This window comes from Triticum urartu, chromosome 7 (genome assembly GCF_003073215.2).
Source record: "Triticum urartu cultivar G1812 chromosome 7, Tu2.1, whole genome shotgun sequence".
Lineage (NCBI taxonomy): Eukaryota > Viridiplantae > Streptophyta > Magnoliopsida > Poales > Poaceae > Triticum > Triticum urartu.
The window spans coordinates 120,883,135-120,904,523 of NC_053028.1; the positions used below are offsets into that span (position 1 = coordinate 120,883,135).

Below are 21,389 nucleotides of genomic sequence, written 5' to 3' on the forward strand. Positions count from 1 at the left end.
AGTATTTAGCTATTCTTATGTACGAAAATGCCTAGGAGCACCTGCGGGCTCACCTCCTGGTATCTCACCACTAAATAACCATAGGGATTTGTACCACTATATTAGTATGCATGTATTCATGAGTTTAATTTGATGTATGATTCCTTAGGAGAGGTATAGGGTATGTATTCTTCCATACTTTTAATGATCTCCGACTTGAAATAAATGCATCTAGATGTGGATGGCTGGACTGGCATCTGACATCGGCCCTGCATGCATGCAAATTTTAGGGAACACCGCGTTTTGAATCAGATAACACATCTAATATTCAGTCTGTATCTGGTTTTATAACTGCAATATTATCTTAAATTTGAAAATACTTTTCACAAACTTATGTTTTTTATTAGTTTTAAAACTATAATACCATTTTGCATCAAGTTATGTGTCTTCTATAAAAATTGAGAATCTTATCTTGGGATAATCAATACAACGGATTTCAAATTTTAAAATAGAAACAAAGAATTCCAATCCAGGAAAATTCAAGGTACAAATTCAATGAAATTACGTATTTCTATTTTTTTTAGTGAAAACCCAAGAACCTCATGATAATAATTCTAAACAACTTAATTGTACTAATCACAAAACTTTTCCTCTAAAAATCTAGTACGTTGTTCGTCACATTGCATGGTTTATCAGTGCAGTGTAACCACATTCAATCGTTCATCTTCATGCGCCTGCGAAGATGAATTGACGTAATTACACTGCAAGCAGCTGTTTTGCATTCATTTATTGAGCCGCGTCATACTCTGACATTACCTGTGTTTGCAGAGGAAAGATAACACGTTAACTTTTCTTGCATGCAAACCCTGGTTTCATTAATTAAGACTATTGACTTTGTATTCACACCACATGAGAGCCCTGTGTATCACCAAAACAACTAGAAACTCATTAAGCTATCAATGCAGTCATCCTGACGCAGCCACTCACAGGTTCGTTTTAGGACTTTATAGGCGAATTACTACACTGTGACAACCGACTTGCCAAGTGATTGAATGCGCCATTTACGAGTGCCTAGCTGTTCCTCTCGCACATTTATTTTTTACCGCACCACGCAAAAGTTGCTACGTATTTGTTGACTGTGTATTTCTTCGAAATTTTAATCGTCCAAGTGCACTCTTACTGCTTTTGATTAGAGGAGATGCTGCAAAATGATGCGCTCTCTTCAATGATTTATTCTCAGAGCCACTCCATGCATACAAGACTAGCGCTAAACATATAAAAATTCTTAAACAACAAACCTCATCAATCAATTCTGAACTTGACCGCAGTCTCTTCACCATGGCTTTTGCACGACTGTTTTAACTGAACCCGGATCCATCGACAGATCTCAACCCAAATTTTACACACTTACGGGATTAATTGGACGGTAACCAATCTATTTTGATAAACCCAAACTGTTTTTCTTTACCATATGACTTATTTGATCGACTGAAAGGTTCTCATTTTCATTCTTTCCCTATTGATGTCAATGTCGGCAACTTGATAGTTAACTATAGCTTTGTAAGTGAGTGGGCGTGGCATTGCCTTTGCATTTCACCCCCTTCATCTATCTCCGTGACTCGTCACGCAAGGGCAGCAAGGCTTTATTATGTTTGAGATGCTTTGTAATTCCGGTGAACTTTTATAATAGATCTGATGCTTCTCGCAAAAAATCCTTGTAAGTGAGTGGGCGTGCCATTGCCTTTGCATTCCATCCCATTTGTCCATCTCCGCGACGCAAGGGCAGCATGGCACATCATCTGCAATATTGCAGTCTGTTTTTGCAGCACGGAGGAGACTTCGACATGCCTTGGCATTCTTTTCGCGACATGCCCTTAGAGAAGATTGGCCGCGACCTGTTTTCTTCTATTTTGCAGAATGAGAAATGTTGGCGACTCAGGCAGAAAGTCTCACTACATACCCGAGGAGCGACGAGTATATGAATTCGTACGTGAACATCGTGTGGGCCTAGGTGTATTTGGGAGGGGAGAGCCAGCTTAATCAAATATCACTTTGCAGCTACTACTAGTTAGTAGTAAAAGACACTATTGCCTTGTTTAAACATTTGAAGGGGAAGCACATCCCACAAAGCGTACATATAAAATGTCATTTGAGCCATTTGGATGCACACTCCCCTCCTACATCCTTCTATCACTGCCCTATAGGATCCACATATGTAAGATTCATCTTCAACCTCAATCTAGCTATCTCCCTTCCCGGTATCCAACTAGAACTGACCACAAATAAATTTTGAGCAAACGCTCATTCTCTTCGATAATAAAAGCTTTTGTTTAATCATCTCATCGCCGCATAATAGAAACAATCTTGAAAGTGTTTATCCCCATAGCACTTAAAACACACACAACCCAAATACATGCAAAGTTCTAAACATGGTTAGAAACAAAGAGAAATAAAAACAACCGTTGAGGAGCCTAGAAATGGTGTTACTGGCTCCAATTGAGTAAATGGTGCTGTCACTGACTCTTAGTCTCCCTGCCGTTGTAGTGTAGATTAAATACACAACCAATCTGTACAAAAATACAAAAGCGAATTCTAGAGCCCTGGCGCACATCGGGGGGCCCATGGAAAGATAACGATGTGGACCCACTTTTTACGTCAAAACACTTGTATCTTTTGTCTTCGCCACCATAATATATTCAATATGTCATACTACCTCGGTTCCTAAATATAAGTCTTTTTAAATATTTCAATACGGACTAAATATGGAGCAAAATGAGTGAATCTATGTTTTAAAATATGTCTATATACATCCATATGTAGTCCGTAGTGAAATTTCTAAAAAGATTTATATTTAGAAACGGAGGTAGTACATCACAACACACTCACTAAACATATACTGAAGATTGTGAACACAGTTTTACATCTACTTTAATTGAAAGATTGCACTTCAAGACTAAAAATAAATAATCATGTTAATAATAAATCCGAATTACAGAGATGCACGAATGCAGTATTCATGGAGTCTAGTGGAGAAGAAAATATTAAAGTTTTAAAACCGCAGGAAACTAAATGATCGATTATACCTTGCAGATATCTACCAAGTTTTTTGGATGAGTGACTGTATTTCAGTGCCAAAAATATACGCTATTCTACTTGCCTTATTTATTATCTCAGCACATGTAATAATTAATGAGTCTAACGTATATACACTAACACGCATATAGATACCTGTATATGTGATATGGTTTGGGACCTGTCGCCCCTTTGCCCCACCACCCTTCTGGGCTGGCCCTGGCGACTTCACCCATGAACACAGAACACATCAGTCCATAACCTATCCTTGTCCTCAGCTTGCTCTTTGCTTGTCCCTATAGGTGAGATAGCTGGCTAGTCTTTATTGTAATCGCGGACAAGATCCAGCATGGGGACAGTGGCCCCGGCTAGATGCAAGGAGCGAGAGCAGCGAGCTGAGGTCCACATCTCCACGCTGGCCGCCAGTGGTGGTGCATCCAGCGCCGGCAGGCCGGAGCCCATGCATCTCCCTCAATCGGAAACCTTCTCCATGGCACCATTGCTGGAGCTTGAGCAAAAGCTCCGGACATCGTCACCGATGTAAACAGAACACACAAACACGAAGAGGCGGAGGAGGACAGAAAATGAAGAGGAAAAGTTGGGGCGTTTGTCAAGGTTCGATTTACTGAGATATCTTCACACGATACTTCATGGAAATAACAATTGGATCGCTGGTCCGTTTCAAAAAAGAAAAAAACAATTGGATCGCTGGAATATGTGTTCTGGCAAATGGACTCGACTTACTTTTTTATGGAGATGGATTCGACTTCATAATGGTTTAATATAATGGAGTGCTTTATTAATTATTGTATCATCATATCAAGAAGGCACAACGACAAAAGATTTTAACATCTTCATTTGTGATAACAGAAATACAAAAGTTCAACACATGCATGAATTTGCCACTAAGTAATAAAACTATTACGGCGGCGGACACTCAGATATGGACCCCAGGCCGTCACCTATGGTGGGTAAACACCTCATGTCTCGCCTGCCCTAACTTTGTACACTCAGATATGAACACACATATGAAACACAGCAATAGACAATGGATAATCTTCTTGTCAAGACACCACCATATCGATTTTGTAATGGTAGGAGCCAATGTCATGTTTCATAGCGTGTCTAGGCAATTGGCACCAAATAAGGGTGTCATGTAACCAGTTTTGGCAAATAAATACTCTTATTTGTATGACATTGTTTTCTTGTATCATTCTCTTTGGTCTTCGCTCATAGCTAGCCAACATAAGAGACAACTAGTAATATAAGACAACTCTAGTATTGACTATGGATGGCATGAAGGATATACTCTCTCAGTTCCATAATTCTTGTCATGGTTTTAGTTTAATTTTGAACTAAAACCACGGCAAGAATTATGGAACGGAGGGAATAGAAGTTAGCACATGACAACCGGTAATGTTTGCCCTTTTAGTCACGCCGACGAAAACAGGGGAATCAAGTAATCGTTGGTATTTCTAAGAACACACTTTTTTTTTCATTTAGAGTGTACGAATTTACATTCTGGCGCTTCGCTTTATGCATGACTAGTGTTTGGTGGACCCTCTGACATGATTTACTTCGGCTTTCTGATGGGATATGGTTTAATTTGCTCATATTTTCTTTCTAGCAGGCTAGCGTTTTGAACATATCAGAATCAAGGTATTTGGTTTCACATTTTTTATTACCATAGAGTTCGAGAATAGACGGGAAGTGTGTGGTGAGTAACACTAGTCTTATGGGGAATGGAAAAACATGACATCAAGTGTGCTTTTGATTTCTTTTGTATATATAATTATTTTGAAACCAAGTTTTTAGAAGTAAGGAATAGACATACACACAGTTTTAAATAGTGTACTATAACTTTTAGAGAACCCTCCCGCTAAAGCTATGCACCCTAAAGGATGTCTGATCAACGCTTGATTTTTTCATGTCTGAACATGTGTATGTGCAGTATATGTGATATATCATACATTCATACTATATCATATATGATGTCTGATTGTATGCTTTTTATTATTAGGCCTTCCACTATGTAATTACATCGGTGCCTGATACCTGATAATGTTGTCACCACATTGTGGCACCGCTCTAGCAGTATGTGCTTGCCGCATGTGAAAGAGCAGGGCCCATGCATGCATAAAGTAATTCAGGCAGCCAACTTTACTTCACACTAGATTTTTGATATGGCATCGATTGGGCAGTGTAGGGCATCGGATCGGTGTCAAATGAAGTAAACTGATTGGCCCGCTTTTAGCCTACATAGGGAAGGGCTTTATTATTCTCGTGATTTAAGAAAAAACCCTCAAGTGGTGCTTAGTTTCGCTATATCTTTTTGTAGCTTCTGTTATACTATATATCCGGCTATTTAGAGCTTTGGTTATATATCATAAATTATTGGCTATCGAAGCCAATTACAGCACCAATGATGATAAGAGATAGTCATTAACTGTGCGGTTTCTCGACGTTATGTAGAATCGTATGTAGCATAGTTCAAGGTGTTAAATGGGACAATACATGAAAAATAAGGCCAACGATTTGCCTAAATCTTAACACAGAGTCTCGTTCGATCTTAAAGAAGAGTGTCGATTGCATTTTCTACCTTTCACGTCAAAAATTATCCTATGTAGTAGACTATGAAGCTGACGTGCGTATTTATAATATGCCCTTACAATAAGGATGTGTCTAGTTCTCACTCACTGAAATTTAATCAAATCTCAATCAAGTGACATAACATACAAAAAAGAAAAAGAAAAAAACTGAAGATTTTTTTGCACGGATCTTAATGTATGAGCTCACAGATATAGCATCGATCGAGACTTAATGAAGTCTCGACTTAGCAAGACTGCTCCAATAATATAGCAATGGGGGGAGTAACGTTTCAGCCACTTGGAGATAAAAGGCAGCTATGAACAAGCCTCTGTTATAGAAATATGACACCGAATTTGGACGGATATCATCGCCCCTGCCAGCGATATATAACGGCGGCTGAACGGCCGTTCTGGTTACGTCCCTGTTCATGCACACATGGAAGCCTTCCCGGCCTTCTGGTCCATCTAACACTTTGAGGCCGTGGCCGTGGATTGCCTTAAAGGTGCTAAGCCGGCCACGTAGTCGCGCTGCGGCGCCGGTGTATAAATACCCCAACCACCCCTGCTGCCCGCAGACCACTCCCCCTCTCTCTAACAAAGCACACACGGCGAGATAGAGATAGAGGGAGAGAGAGGATGGGGAGGAGGGCGTGCTGTGCCAGGGAAGGGGTGAAGCGAGGGGCCTGGACGAGCAAGGAGGACGAGATCCTGGCTTCCTACGTCAAGGCCCATGGCGAGGGCAGGTGGAGGGAGCTCCCCCAGAGAGCTGGTACGTACTGATCCATCGTAAACGCATTCTGGTTCTATCAATGGGGAGCTGGAATGGAAGTGACGCATGCTAACTGAATGAATCTGCATGCAGGTCTGCGGCGGTGCGGCAAGAGCTGCCGGCTGCGGTGGCTGAACTACCTCCGGCCGAACATCAAGCGGGGCAACATCTCCGACGACGAGGAGGAGCTCATCGTCAGGCTCCACGGCCTGCTTGGCAATAGGTGGTCCATCATCGCCGGCAGGCTGCCCGGCCGAACAGACAACGAAATCAAGAACTACTGGAACAGCACGCTCGGCAGGAAGGCGCTCCCCGCCCGCCCCACCATTGCCGCGGCGAGGACCGTCGTCGCCACGCCCGTCGCCTCCGGCTCCTCCAGCTCCACGGGGAGCGCCGCGGCGCCGCTGTCCACCTCCGTCCCTGCCCTCCTCCACACCGCGGCGCCTTCGTCGCCGGCCGCCGCGGTGTGGGCGCCCAAGCCCGTGAGGTGCACGGGCGGCCTCTTCTTCCGCCGGGAGCAGGAGACGCCGCCGCCCGCGCCGGTCGTAGAGGAGACGCGGGCCGGGGGAGAAGAGGGAGATGCCTGCAGCGGCAGCAGCAGCTCGGAGACGTCGTCGGCCGAGCCGTGCTCGTCGGGGTCGGGCGGGGGAGACTGGATGGACGACGTGAGAGCCCTGGCGTCGTTCCTCGAGTCCGACGAGGAATGGCTCAAGTCCCTGCACATGGCCGGTTAAAACCTCTCACACGTGATCGATCCGGCTCAGTTCAGTCACATGTACGTGGGTGCGCCGCTGCACGTACGCTTTTCGAAAAGGAAACAGTATGTGTACTTGAACAGTGTACATACGTACAAATGTACTTACGCCCGGGCGTACGTGACGGTACGTGGCTGGCTAGCTCCCGTACGTTACGACTGGAGTACTGAGTTTTTTGTTGTTGTTGAGAAACTACGACTGTACTGAGTTGTTCATATGTAAACGTGGTTTTGAGAAAATACGTAAGCTAGCTTCGCTCCTCGCATGTGCACGACAGCGCAACAGAAAAAGTCATGTGGTGGATGGACGTCGGCGTCGGTGGAGAGGTACTTTGCTGTAACGACATGTGCCACTGAGATTTCCTCACTGTACTTGCTGCCTTCCGCAAGGTATCGTTTTCTGCAGCCACGGACCACCGATCATAGTTTTTTTTTTCTCTTTTGGAAAGAACCGATCATAGTTGTTAGAAAGCTAGGGCTCGTGCAAGCATCTCAACCGTGGAAGAAGATGAATCCTGCTGCCCTCTTTTAGATCTCTAGTCGATCCCTTAAAAAGCTACAGAGGAATAATTTTTTGAGTTTACTCTTTTAAATCGGACCTAACCGAACTTCTAAATCCTATAGAGTCTAAAATTTACTTGGTTGAAAATTTGGGCCCGTGGCGCCTAAAAACACTCGCTACCCGCGCGGCCGAGTAAACTTCCCCCCACCTCGTCTCCCTCCCGCGCGGCGCCATCGTTCCCGCCGTCGCCTTTCCGCTCGCTATCATAGCCACTAATGATTGCTACTGCGGCCGGAATAGGTAGCCAAGACCCTTCCGCCACCCTGCTGGCCACCGCCACCTCCTGCACTGGGAAGAAGGTTGGGGATCGAAAGTCTTGTCCGGTCCACAACATCGGCTACCACCGTCGGTACCATGGCCGGTTGGGGGTGGCTACTGCCTCTCTGACGACGGTAGGCCGCCCTCCTGCTGCTCCTGCCGCAGGAACGTGCCAGGACCGCGCTGGCCCTCGCCGAGGAGGCAAAGAAGAAGGATGAGGAGAAGAAGAAAGCCACTCCAGCCCCTCGTCCCCGTCCAGCGGCTCATGCGGCGTCCCCGGCCACCCCTATGACTAGTGCTCCGGTGTCCGGCCTCCACAGCCGGCAACAAGGGCCACAGCTGAGAGGATGGTGGTGGTGGTGATTTATTTTGCGAGGAAGGTGTTTGAGTCCGTGCTCATGCATGCCATTGGTTGGCCTCGGTCCACAACTTAAAACATGCTTTGTTGTGGTGATTTTGAATCAAATTTGACCGTTGAAGTGATGCCTTTTGGATGAACTATGCATGTTTAAATTTGAATATCTCGATCAGTGAAATTATATGCTTGTTAACAGTTTACATGTTATGCATCTTTATCTTTAAAAATTTGAATGGTTGATGATATATTGTGCAGTTGTTCAAAGTACATGTGGCTAGGATAAACATTTGCGGATTTTTTTACTGCACTAAGTTTAGGGGATCAGCTAGGTCCGTCCACCTATAGAGGACTAAACTTTTACTCAACTGACTTTACTCCGACGTTACTACTCTATATTTTAGGGGACCCTCTAGAATGCTCCTAGAGGGATTCCCTGTGAGGGGACGACAAAGCAGTGTTTCGTTTTGAAACTTTTATCGCTGAGGGTCCTTCCTAAATTTCATTTCAAATGATCAAGCATTAGATTGAAGAAATATAGTTTCGTCACGACCCGACACAACCCGGCGTGGTTTTTATCTCAAACCATACATGAGAGTTGCATGCAAATAGAAGAAGAAGAGCTACAAAGTCCACAAGTTACTTAAACAAAATGATTAACACATAATATAACTCACAACTAGAAGAACGACCTTGATCAACGGGCTGGAGGCATTTGCTCAGCTCTAAGCCACATGTGAGCATCACACTTAATTTGATCTACTATACGATCCAATGGAGCCAACTTATCTTCAAAGCCTCTGTCCTTGCGCTCTTTCCAAATAGACCAAGCGACCAAGACAACCATGGTGTTAAATTTCTTATGCTCTCCACGAGGGGTGTAGAAATATAGTTTCGCCACACCCGGGCGTGGATTTTGAGCTCAGAAGTTTTTAAGTCTATGTGACCAGAGTGTTGCCAATTATACTGACTAGTGCTTCATTTGGGGTGAGGTCTTTTTTTGGCGAAATAACTCTTTATTATTCAAAGATTAGGGAGTACAATCTCGTAGAGCAACATTAAGGACTTCCTCTGGAATGGACCCTAGCCAAACCAGCCTCATTTGGGGTGTGGTTCAGTTGCCTAAAGACCTTTGCATTCCGCGCCTCCCAGATTTTTCAGTGACAATAAGGATAACAAACAGGGTGATGGAGAGCAGAAGAGGAGGCCCTCTTGCGTTGGAGATGGCAAAATTTAGTCAAGGTGGCTCCCGCGGGGCGGATGCTGATCTTCCTCCAAGTCCGTGCCACAACATAGTAGAGAACGAAGAGGTGCTCTGGACATTCATCATCATGGAGCAGTTGGGATATTTCATGTTAGGTAGCAGGGTTTTGTGGTGCAGCCGTGCAGGTTTTGCTTAGTGTTGAGTTCGTCCAAGTGGAGGAGCGAGTCGAAAATTCTCACTTTTGCTGAGCACCCTAGTCTCCCATATGGAGGAACCGGTATGGCCGCGGTTGGGACAGGCCGACAGTCCAGGTGTTGTACCACGACATCATGACTAGCTGCAAATTGGAGAAGATGATCAATGTCGAATGGCCGGTTTCATTTATGATTACAAAGAAGATACACGCAAGCGAACACGTCACACGTTTGAAAGACTATGACAAGTGGATACATCGTTAAATCTCACAAAATTCCTATTGAGTGTATCAGTGTGTGTCTGTGTGTGTAAATATGAGCATTAGGATTTTAACCTTGGTTGGTAGAGCGGAAACTCTCAAGGGCACGCACCTGCGCAACCATTCCGGCCGCACGATTGCCTCGCGATCCGTGAAGTTGTTGATTCCCCGTATATTTTTAAGATCTAGTTCCAGAACTTACAGATTCAGTTTTGAAACTTAAGATTTTGTCATTCATCTTTGTTAACTTTTGTTAGTTAAAACTTACTGAAGTTTAATTTTTTTTGGCAAAACATATTCAAAATAGATCTTATTTGAAAGCCCTCGTCACAGGCAACGCTAACTGAAAATGAAACTTAATTTGAACTTCTGTTTGAAAAGATGTGAAAGTTTTAAATTCAGAAGCCAATAGAAAAAACATGCGCGAGGGGCTCGGTGCTCCCACACCTTGGTGACACAATCCTCTCCCTTGGTAGAGTCATGATCCCTCACTCTCCCAACCCACTAGGAGGTAATTCACTGAGGGTGAGTTTATAAGAAGTTGGCGTAAGACATTGGGGACATCTCGGTGGTTAGGACCCTAGGGGAAGTTACAACAACATGCTGCGAGACGTTAACAGGTAAGAGTGACCACCGCCTACTAGTACTGAATGGTGTCCATGGTCCAAGAAATGCTAGGAGACTTCGCCGATAATGAAAGATGGCTCTCCCTGCTCGCGCATAGAAATATGCATTTAAAAAAAAGGAGGATGAACCCCTGGTCTTTGTATCTGAACGATGCATGCAGTCATTTTATTAATTATTCATAAAGACCATATAAAGTGATACATCAGTCAGTCTGAAGCCACTATATAAGCAACACCCGTTGCTACTCCTATTTACTTTATGAAGGCGTGTCGAATATCCGGGTCAAATACCAAACAGACATCGCACTAAATCCTAACATCTATAGCCGGATGCCCCAGCCCAGCCACACACCGGGACCGGGTCCCATGCACTGGGGCATAGAAATATGTATACACACATCAATTCAGATTATTATACAAGGAATGCGTGCGGGCAACAAAAGAACACAATGTTTCTACTCATGTAAGGTATACCAAAGAGGTTAATCCTGTGAGAAATGCATCGAAAGGTATAACGTCGGGGGACATGAGGAAACGTAGCATTTAAGTTCTTTTGGATGGTATTGTACACAGTGGGTTGTAATTGAATAGGACTTGCACAAAATGGACAAATGTATCCGTGGGCGTCTTCTTCAAGATGCACAGTATCATGATAAGAAATCTGAAGCGATGCAATTGGGTCAGCCGTGAGCCTTGCGTGCGTGGTCCCACACGGGAGCACGTCGACTCAAGTACGCATACACGGTCGACGAAAATTCATGCCATTGCAGGTAAGTCGAAGGCCAAACCAAAACACATGTGCCAACATGTTTGCATGTCACTGGTCAATTAGTGTACACGGCCGCTAGCTAAGCTATAGGTAGGCCGGCCTATATATGTATGCATGGGCCGTTGCCACTGAGAGTGAGATCGACGCGGCAGCGAAGAACCAGACATGCATGGCTCCATCGCGCGGAGCGACGAACGGCGCGTCGCCATCTTTGCATGTTTTCTAGTAGAAAATAGGCCCATGCATGTCCCTCCCTTAATTGCATGTCCGGTGATGATGCGGTTCTTTACAATTTTGTTACATTCTCGATCCGGCCGGTGATGTGTTTCATGCATGTTAGATCCGATTGGTATGTGCTATGTCGTCGGTTGGTTACACGAGCAGCTTTGGCTCTACCGAGAAACTGCACCGTGTCGCCCGGTTAGGGCATCTCCAGCCGCGCCCCCAGCAGGCCCCCTCAAGCAACTTTTTCGGCGCCGGCGTAAAAAAAACGGCCCAGTCGCGCCTTCAGGACGCCGAAAATCGCCGGTTCGGACCTTTTTTCCGCCCGGCGGTCACAGGCCGAACCCGGCGCGCTGGGGAGCAGTTGGGGGCTCCGGCGCTAGGGAAAAACACGCCTGACCCACACCGACAGGGGAAAAGTCAAGGTTTTCTTCCGCCGACTCGCCTCGCACCCCCCGCGCCCTCGGCCACCACTAGCTATATCCCGGCGACGGCCGCCGCCCTACTCCGCTAGATAGCCATTCCCCGCCGGAAAATAGCAGCGCTTCGCCGCGGCAGCCCCTCCCACAGCAGCTGGGCGTTTTCGGCCGCCGTTTCCGGCCGCGGAGGCGCGGTTTAACGGCGGGTACACGCCCACCGAGCGCAAGGTGTTCGGCGTTTTGCTTGCCTCGGCGATGGACTCGGGTGAGGAGGAAGAGCTCGCTGCGCTGCTGAAGGAGGAAGCCGCGGCCGACGTCCAGGAAGAAGAGCATCTCATGGTGCTCGCCGCCCTCGCCCAGCTGCTGGCGAGCAATGAAAAGCCGCGGCGAGGTGGCTCGGCGCCGGGGCGGATGAAAGCAAAGAACCGGCATCGTCTCCAAGGCTACTGCATGCTCTACTCCGACTACTTCGCCGATGCTCCACTTCATGGCGAGAGAACATTTCGGCGCCGTTATCGGATGAGCCGAAAGCTCTTCCTCAGGATTGTGAATTCCATCCGGGAGTTCGACAACTACTTCAAGTGCAAGATGGATTGCACTGGCGCTCTTGGATTCACCTCCATCCAGAAGTGCACGACAGCGATGAGGATGCTTGCATATGGAGCTCCTAGTGATTCACTCGACGACTATGGGCGCATGGCCAAGTCCACCAGCATAGAGTGTTTCTACAAGTTCTGTCGGGCAGTGGTGGCAGTGTTTGGGCCACAATACTTGAGAACACCCAATGCGGAAGACACTGCTCGGATCCTAGCCCAGAATGCAGCAAGAGGATTTCCTGGGATGCTTGGAAGCATCGACTGCATGCATTGAAAATGGAAGAATTGCCCATTTGGTTGGCAGGGGATGTACAAAGGCGCCAAAGGCGGTTGCAGTGTGGTGCTTGAGGCGGTAGCCACACAGGACCTCTGGATTTGGCACTCCTTCTTTGGTATGCCAGGAACTCACAATGACATCAACGTGCTACAGTGCTCTCCTGTTTTTGCCAAGCTCGTTGAGGGCCATTCTCCTCCGGTGAACTTCGAGATCAATGGGCACCAATACAATAAGGGGTACTATCTAGCTGACGGCATCTATCCGAGATGGTCGACATTTGTGAAGACGATCTCAAACCCTGTGGCAGGAGGCAAGAACGCCTGGTTTGCGAAGCTTCAGGAGGCTTGCAGGAAGGATGTCGAGCGGGCATTTGGTGTGCTCCAATCTCGATTTGCTGTTGTTCGGTACCCCGCTCAGACCTGGTCCAAAGATCAAATGTGGGAGATTATGACTTGCTGTGTCATCTTGCACAACATGATCATCGAGAGCGAGCAAGAAGACCGAGTGTTTGACACTGAACCATACTACAGGCAGGGTCCTCTAGCCGAAGTTGATCACCAGCTACCGGCAACTTGGACTGCCTATCTCAGTATGCGCCAGGAGATCCGAGACCCACAGGTGCATCATCAACTGCAGAAAGATCTGATTGAGCACCTATGGAGGCTCAAGGGGGACGCCGTGTGATGAAATACGAGTTTTTATTTGTTGAACTATATAATTTGTATTGAACTATTTGTTGTTGTACTATTTTGTTGAAGTATTTGATTTTTCTGTGATGAAATATGTGATAACAAATAATTGTGTTGATAATTGAACGCTGAGACACGGCGAAACCACGCCGAATATGGGCCTATTCTTGCCCATATGGGCCCTTTATTCGCCGAAATTGGGCTGCAAAGTGGGCCAATTTCAGCGCCTGGGGCGAGCTGGGGGTGACGACTAGGCGCAAAACCGCCCCCAGCGCCGATTGTATCGCCGGCTCGCCCCCAGGGGGCGATTTTTATGCGTCCTGTGGGGGCCAACGGCTGGAGATGCCCTTAGAGCATCCACAGTTGGGCTCTCCACCCCCTTCTCCTACGAATATGGCTATTCCTAACTGCTTGCGCGCGCAACGTGAATCGTTGCCGTCGCTGCTGCATGTGGATCAGCGCGAGCCTGCCCCGACATGGCCCACCGGAATAAAGCGTTTCCAGTTTTGCCAATGCTATACAGAATGAATACAGTCAAATCGTATGTAGCGACCTACACCTACGCCCACAATTAGCTCGTACTTGCCCGCGGGGCCTGTCCCATATACCCCATGACCCATCCGCCCGACCTGGACACAATTCAAAATTTGAATCCAATCGTGTAGACGCAGCAGCATCGCCGGGAACCACCACGCTTCCCGTCCCCGCGCGACCACGCCCGGATCTATAGGTTTCTTAACGATTGACCAATGAATCTTGGTGCGGAGTCATTCACAGATCCCCTGTTCAGGTTTCTCCTCTCATAAGCTACTCTTTTTCTTTCATCGTCTTCTCCGTCAAATCCTTCAATCTCAATCTTGGCGTGTCCATGAGCAGCTTCTGTTCCCAGCCAACTTCCCCTGAGGACGCCCTAGATCTGGGATAGCTAGAGAAGGAGGACGACTGCTGGTGCATTCCTCCGGATTTCAGCGATTCTCCTTCCTCAAGCCAAGATGGAGAGGAATTTGGTGCTACAGATTCAGGATCTCAAGTTCCCGAGGTCACGCCAGATTTTTTCAGTGTCCCAGATATTGACAACACCGACAAAGAGAGCCCTCATCTGAATCGCAACACACTCAATCTCCGTGGCCTAAAAGGTACTATCTCATCCGTTCTCACCACTGTGGGTTGCACCAGATTCAGCCTGAAATAAGCACGGTCATTGATATGTTCAGTATTTTGTATTTGTATACATGGATGTTCCTATATAGGCCGCTGTTGTATGTAAAATGTTCAGTATTTCATTGTATCATGGGCAGTACATGTACAGTAAGAAAATTTGGAGAAATCTTTTGTTTTTCGCTGACAAAAGTTTGATTGCTTGGAGCAGATTGTTGTTACTTTGGAGCAGTCGGATGATGTTACAAAATCCCCACTTCTTATCAGTGTTCATAAACATGTCGTTTGCAAACAGTACATGATTCAGATTTATAATTGTGTCAAGGAATCATGCAACTCGCCGCTTGGTTACAGTTAAACATATAGTCAGATTTTTCTGCTACATTTTCAGGGCATTTAGATAGTCAATTTGGCATTGACATGTACAATAAGTCAAAATTAAGTGTGAACAGTTATTGATGCTAAAATGTTAATTTGTTTCTAGCTAAGTGGATATTAATTCTGCCTGCATATTCGGAACACTTGCCGGTACACAACCCGATTTTTCTGAAATCCTCATTGTGTTTTTAAACAGTGCAAAGCAACTAATTCTAAGCTCAAGTCAGAATGATAGGCATTGACATGTACACTAAAAGGGATTTCACTTGCTGCTAAAAGTGTCTTTCTTTCGAGCAAATTGTTGTTGTTTATGTTTATGTTTATAATATTCATAACCCTTGGCTGACCCATACGGGTTTGCGGGAGCATGTACTCATGATGATACACTATTTGATCTTCCCAAATCATCATTCATAGTTCTGTGCAGAGCAAGTACTTCTGAACCTACATCAGAGTGATGTGCACGACAATATTTTCCTAAATTGTTTTTCTTCGCATTATGGTTAACAACTCTCAAATAAGTAGGGTCCTTCTTGGCAAGGTACCTGACTGCAGTACCAAATTACTGGGAAGGAGAAGTGCTTTGGAGAAGGCCATGAGAAATTACGCAAATATGAAGTCAGAGTTCATCATTAAGACAAAGTGTATCGAGTGCAGCATTCCAGGCCACAAAAACTTAGTGCTTTCTATTGTGAAGTTCTCTCGATGTTGGAGTTCACTCGCCTTGAATTGCTCGATGTTGATGTTAGTGCTTATACATTGTTTTGGTTATCACTGACTGGACGTCCTGATTAGAATATTAACATTCAGTTGGCTGGGTTGCTGTTGACAGAGAAACTTAGTACCTTTTTTGTTTTGACCCTGAAAAACTTAGTGCCTTTTTTGTAAGGTGATGAACAAATATTTTGCTATTCAATAGAGCAATTCTATGTAAACTTCTTGCTGCTCATTTGCGCAACAATGCGAAAACTTATTGATGTTATTGTTGTGGAAGACAAAAGTCCATCTTATCTGAACATTTGTTGTACATTTTGCCCAAGTCTTTGTAAAATTATCCTTGTTCAGATTGTGCAATATTTTTTAGCATTTCATATAACCTTTTCTGGCACTCATTTTGTATTTGAAGAAGAGCTTTTCCTTATAATGTTATTAGCCTTATAGTGGGCATTGTACATAACCAATTCTCGGCAACTTCCATCGGGCTCTTCCAATAATAACTCCAATTCTTGTGGTATTTCCATATAAGATCACTCTTTATAACACTAGACCTTGTATACCATATCATCGTTTTTGCGCACTTTACATTATTGGTTCTAGTTTATAACACTAGACCTTGTATACCATACCATATTTGGGATCTTGGGAAACCAACCCCACAATTATTGTTATATTGTCATCACTAGACACTACGTCCATATTATCGTCGATGCACACTTTATATCCTTGATTGCAGTCCTCTTATGGCCGATCACAAAGAACTTTAGAGATAGCAGTCACATGTGCCCGAAGGTGGCCTCTTGCATTCGACCAAGAAGAAGTTTAATGTTATTGTGATATTGTCATCACTAGACACTACATCCCATATAACCTTCGATGCGCACCTTATATCCTCGGTACCGATCCTCTTATGGTCGACCACAAAGAACTTTAGAGATAGCAGCCCTATCTACCTATAGGCGGGCATGTTGCATCCAACCATGACGAGTTTTAATGTTGTATTGATCGGTAAGTTTTATCGTTCCGGATCTTTGGAAAACCAACCTCACAATTGTTGTGATATTGTCACCACTAGACACTACTTCTCATATAACCCTTGTTGTGGACTTTATATCCTCAGTTACGGCCCTCTTATGGTCGACCACGAAGAACTTTAGAGATAGTATCCATGTGTATCCGGCAGCAGTTCTCTTGCACTTTACCATGAAGAACTTTAATGTTATATAGATCGATAAGTTTTCCCATTGCGGATCTTGGGAAACCAATCCCACAATTATTATGATATTGTCATCACTAGACGTTACGCCCCATATAATCATCAATGCGCACTTTATATCCTCGATTGTGGTCCTCTTATGTTCGACCGCGAAGAATGTTAGAAATAGCATCCATATGTACCCGAAGGCGGCCTCTTGCACTTGACCAAGAAGAACTTAATGTTATATATCAATTGGTAAGTTTTTTTCATTGGGGGTCTTGGGAAACCAATACCTTAATTATTGTGATATTGTCATCACTAGACACTACATCACGTATAACCGTCAATGCGCACTTTTTATACTCGGTACCGGTCCTCTTATTCTCGACCACAAAGAAATTTAGAGATAGCAACCCTATGTACCTATAGGCGGTCATGTTGCATCCAACCATGAAGAATTTTAATGTTGTATTGATCGGTAAGTTTTATCATTCCGGATCTTTGGAAAACCATCCTTACAATTGTTGTGATTTTGTCACCACTAGACAGTACTTCTCATATAACCCTTGTTGTGGACTTTATATCCTCAGTTACGGTCCTCTTATGGTCGACCACGAAGAACTTTAGAGATAGTATCCATGTGTATCCGGCAGCGGGCCTCTTGCACTTTACCATGAAGAACTTTAATGTTATATCGATCGATAAGTTTTCCCATTGCAGATCTTGGAAAACTAACCCCACAATTATTATGATATTGTCATCACTAGACGTTACGCCCCATATAATCATTAATGTGCACTTTATATCCTTGATTGCAGTCCTCTTATGGCCGACCGCAAAGAACTTTAGAGATAGCAGCAACATGTACCCGAAGGTGGCCTCTTGCACTCAACCAAGAAGAGGTTTAATGTTATATATCGGTCGGTAAGTTTTTCCATTGGAGATCTTGGGAAACCAACACCTTAATTATTGTGATATTGTCATCACTAGACACTACATCCAATATAACCATCGATGCACACTTTATATCCTCGGTACCGGTCCTCTTATGGTCGAACGCAAAGGACTTTAGAGATAGTAGCCATGGGCGGGTCTGTTGCATTCAACCATGAAGAACTTTAATGTTGTATATCGATCGCTATGTTTTTTCGTTCGGAACCTTTGGAAAACCAACCTCACAATTAGTGTGATATTGTCATCACTAGATGCTACGTCTCATATAATCGCTGATGCACACTTTATATCCTTGATTACAGTCCTCTTATGATCAATTGCGAAGAACTGTCGAGATAGCAGCCATATGTATCCAAAGGCGACCTCTTGCACTCGACCAAGAAGAAGTGTAATCCTATTTTATCGATCAATAAGTGTTTTCATTGGGGACCTTGGGAAACCAACACCTTTGGATATCGGTTCTCTTATGGTCGACCGCAAAGAACTTTAGAGATAGAAACCATATGTGCCCGTAGGCGGACCTATTACAGTCAATCATGAAGAATGTTACTGTTGTATCGATCGGTAAGTTTTTTCATTCGGGATCTGTTGGGGATATCACTACTGGGTGTAAACCGGCCTATCTGGGCCGGGTTAACTTCGTCAGTAGTTAAGTATGTTAAAGCCCAAGAAGGCAGATGAGGGCTCAAGGCCCATAGTCGGTTCAAGGCCTGTAGCCGTAAACCGGCGTTGGTATTTAACTTGTATTGTAAGTTAGGAATAAGTAGAGACCAAACCGGACACATCTATGAGCCGGTATTGGGACTCTGTGAACCGACGGGCGTCACCCGTGTATATAAGGGGACGACCCGGCGGCGGTTCAAGGAGAAGAGACAACAACTCGAGACATAGGCGAAGCTTGTTTGCTCCCTGGTCATCGAAACCCCATCAATTCCATCACAACTAGACGTAGGCTTTTACCTTCATCGAAGGGGCCGAACTAGTATAAACTCTCTTGCGTCCCTGTGTCCGCTTTAACCCCTTCAAGCTAACCCGTCGTGATGGCTTCACGACTAAGTCCTTTCTCTAGGACATCTGCCGTGACAAAACCATGACAGTTGGCGCCCACCGTGGGGCTATCGCACGATGGTTTCAAGTTCTTGGAGGGCCGCTTTGAAGGACTCGAGGGCTACGCTGTAGGCCGGATGACTAAGAGTCGTCGCGGCAAGCTTTACATCGACGATGCAGGCTGGGGCCCCGAGGCCGGCTCAGTTGAGTACGTGTACCGGGTCCCCTTTGGTGGCATACATGTTTTCATCGGCAAGATCGGAGAACCGAGCCCTGAGCCGGATATCTGCACCGACCTCGTCGAAACGGCTCAGCGTGTGCGATCTGCCTGGGTTAAACAGGCCATGAAGCGTGCCTTCGTGGGAGTCATCCATGGAGGAGGACATGAGGATGGATCGGGATCTGGCGGCGAGACCGTCATTTACTCCGGTGATGAGTCATCAACTGGAGAAACCGAATCTCTATGTCAGCTACAAGATGGCCGGATTGGGGGCTGTTCCGACGGCGACAGTATTCTGGACCCCTCTGATCTGCCCAACCGAGTTGGAATATTCATGGCCGGCACACAAGCAGCGCTTCATTCTTCGACCGCTGCGGCAACAACCTCCGGTTCAGCAGTGGCGACGGCTGCCGGGGCAGGAGGCCCTGTGCGCCCGCCGGCTCAAGTTCTATCAGAGCTATTTGATGCATTGGCTGTGCTTATGGCGGAAGCTAATCCGGCGGATCAGGACGTCCACAACGCGGAGATTGCAAAGGTAAGGGAACAGATCACCCAGGCCAAGGCGGACCTAGCAGCTGAGGATACCAGGATGGCCACAGAGCGGGCCGCTCTAGACGCACAAGCCTACAGGCTCATGTTGGACCAGAACGCATCGCATGAAGTCATGAGGAGGAAGTACCGATCCCGTTTGCCTCCAGTTTTTGAGGCTAGAGACCTTTTCAACACCCCGGGAGCAGGAACCAGTAATCCGCTGGAGGGAAACCGGGCGGAAGCTCCTGGGACCGGTGCGCCGGTTCAGCCTCGTCGGATGGATCCGCCTCGTCAAAACACCGTTATACCTCATGCTGTTTCAACACCTCCGGGTCACTACTCCAACCCAATGGAGAATCTCGTCGCCGCTGCTGCACGGCTGGAGGCCATTCCAATTGAAGGTGACTCACCGCAGGCGATAGAGACGCGACGGGTCAAGGAGCTTCTTAGGACAACTTTGGACCAACAGGAAGCATACTCGTACAGCCGCGACCGGATCCACTCGACCCCTCGCCCAAGCCGGAGCTATAGCAGGCGTATGGAGGAACCGGCAGTGTCAAGTAATGAACGACGTGGAGCACCCCGCGGCAACAACCCGGCGGGTGGTGCTGATAACGCTCAGGAAGTGGTGGACTGGGCCCGAGCACGCAGGGAGGCCGAGTTAGCCGCACAATATCAGGCTCGGCAGCTTACGCCGGTTCGTCCAACTATTTTGGTCGAACCCTGTGTTACTTCTAGCTCTTTGGGGTGCCTTGCCTTGTCCCCGCTTTACGCAATGTGCGCCTACCCAAGGATTTCAAGGGCCCGCGCAAGGTACCAAATTACACGGCGGACCAACCCCCAAAGACATGGGTGGAGAGCTATGAGATGGCCATGGAGATGCTGGATGTGGATGATGCGGCATGTGCGAAATACTTCACCATGATGCTTGAAGGAACGGCCCGCACTTGGTTAAAAAGCTTACCGGCTAATTCTATCAGTTCATGGGCCCAATTACGAGCCCGGTTTATCAATAATTTCAAGGATACATGTAAGCAGCCCATGTCGATAGTAGACTTAGCTGCCTGTGTCCAGGAGGAAGGAGAATCGACGACTCATTGGGTGCGTCGGGTCTCACAAGTGTTGCATTCATCAGACTGCATCAACGCTGACACCGCAGTCTTAACCCTAGAAGGCAACTGCCGGTTTGGGCCCCTAAAGCTGAAGTTGGGACGGATGAAGCGCCATTTCACTGACATGGGGACCCTCATGGCTGCTTTGGTAAAGTATGCTGATTCTGATAGTACCAAGGATCCCTAATCTGATGATGACAAGGCAGGGAAGGGAAAGAGGAACATCAACTCCAAAGGTCAGCAGCATCACTGGGCAGACAATGGTGGTGGAGGCAAGCGTAAAGCGGATGGTAACATGGACTTTGTGGCTAATACCAACGCGCAGGACAATGGCCAGCGACGCAAGGGTAAACCGAAAAATCGCAGTGGGGCACCCAACCCTAACCCGGATCACCTAAATTATCTACTGAGCCAGCCCTGTCCAAGACATGGGACGAAGGAGGTGCCAGCAAACCACCTTTGGAAGGATTGCTTTATTATG

At 46.2% G+C, this 21,389-nt stretch overlaps 1 protein-coding gene across 1 annotated transcript; it reads left to right on the forward strand.

Moving 5' to 3' along the window:
• The first annotated feature begins 6,199 nt into the window (after positions 1-6,199).
• Positions 6,200-7,422, forward strand: LOC125524819 (anthocyanin regulatory C1 protein-like). Its single transcript, XM_048689849.1, has 2 exons — positions 6,200-6,408; positions 6,502-7,422. Exons 1-2 carry the CDS (start codon positions 6,276-6,278, stop codon positions 7,140-7,142), a joined length of 774 nt encoding a protein of 257 aa, XP_048545806.1. The 5' UTR covers positions 6,200-6,275; the 3' UTR covers positions 7,143-7,422.
• Positions 7,423-21,389: the final 13,967 nt, after the last annotated feature.